Source organism: Poecilia reticulata, linkage group LG10 (genome assembly GCF_000633615.1).
Source record: "Poecilia reticulata strain Guanapo linkage group LG10, Guppy_female_1.0+MT, whole genome shotgun sequence".
Lineage (NCBI taxonomy): Eukaryota > Metazoa > Chordata > Actinopteri > Cyprinodontiformes > Poeciliidae > Poecilia > Poecilia reticulata.
The window spans coordinates 32,212,213-32,212,936 of record NC_024340.1 but is presented as its reverse complement, the minus strand read 5'-3'; the positions used below and the strand labels follow the sequence as shown (position 1 = coordinate 32,212,936).

General features: G+C 34.0%; 1 protein-coding gene across 1 annotated transcript in view; it reads left to right on the top strand.

Moving 5' to 3' along the window:
- The window catches only part of LOC103471797 (probable pancreatic secretory proteinase inhibitor), a 3,598-nt gene extending 2,874 nt beyond the window's left edge, over positions 1–724 (top strand). Inside the window, exon 4 of the mRNA XM_008420993.2 lies at positions 486–724. Coding sequence (XP_008419215.1) covers positions 486–531 — 46 coding nt within the window. The 3' untranslated portion in view covers positions 532–724. The remainder of the gene's footprint in view (positions 1–485) is intronic.

The window sequence follows — 724 nt, the reverse complement described above, 5'->3', positions numbered from 1 at the left end:
GTTACCATGGAGACAGACCCTGGTCCCGTTACCATGGAGACAGACCCTGGTTCTGTTCTTCTGGGTTCAGTTTGACAGCAGAACCTGTTCCATTCATCCGTCTGTTTTTAAAAATAAAACATGTTCAAATATTCACATAAATTCATATTTTAAATAAAGACAAAAGATAAAAAATAAAATGATCCAAAATGCTGAGATGATCAGATTAATTACTTTCAAGCGTTTTATCGAGTAAAAACAAAACGTTTAAATTGACATATATGAGCAGGTTATTCTGTCTTAATATCTTTTATTATTGTTACTGTTGTTATTTATGCTTTTTAAAAATATTTTAACCCTTTTTGGGACTTTTCTGTGCGACCTTCTGGCTTTACGCCTTCAGTTTCCCTCTGTGGGACAATAAAGGATTTTTATATTCATAATCTGGATTAAAACGAATAAACATTTGACTTTATGAAATAAAAATGTTGGTTTTTTCTGCTCAGGGAGAAAAATGCAGACATTTTGATTGCGAGAGACGGACCGTGCTGAAGATGACGCCCTGATGACGTCACACCCACGCGCATCATTCATGAATGTAGCTTTTAGCATGTAGCATTCAAATATGAACGCTAGTGAATGCAGCCATATTTGATGAAAACTGCAACAGAAATTGTTTGTGTTTTCATATTTCTGTAAACCTTTTATTCACCTTTTGATCAATAAAGATCTTATTTTCCTCTGA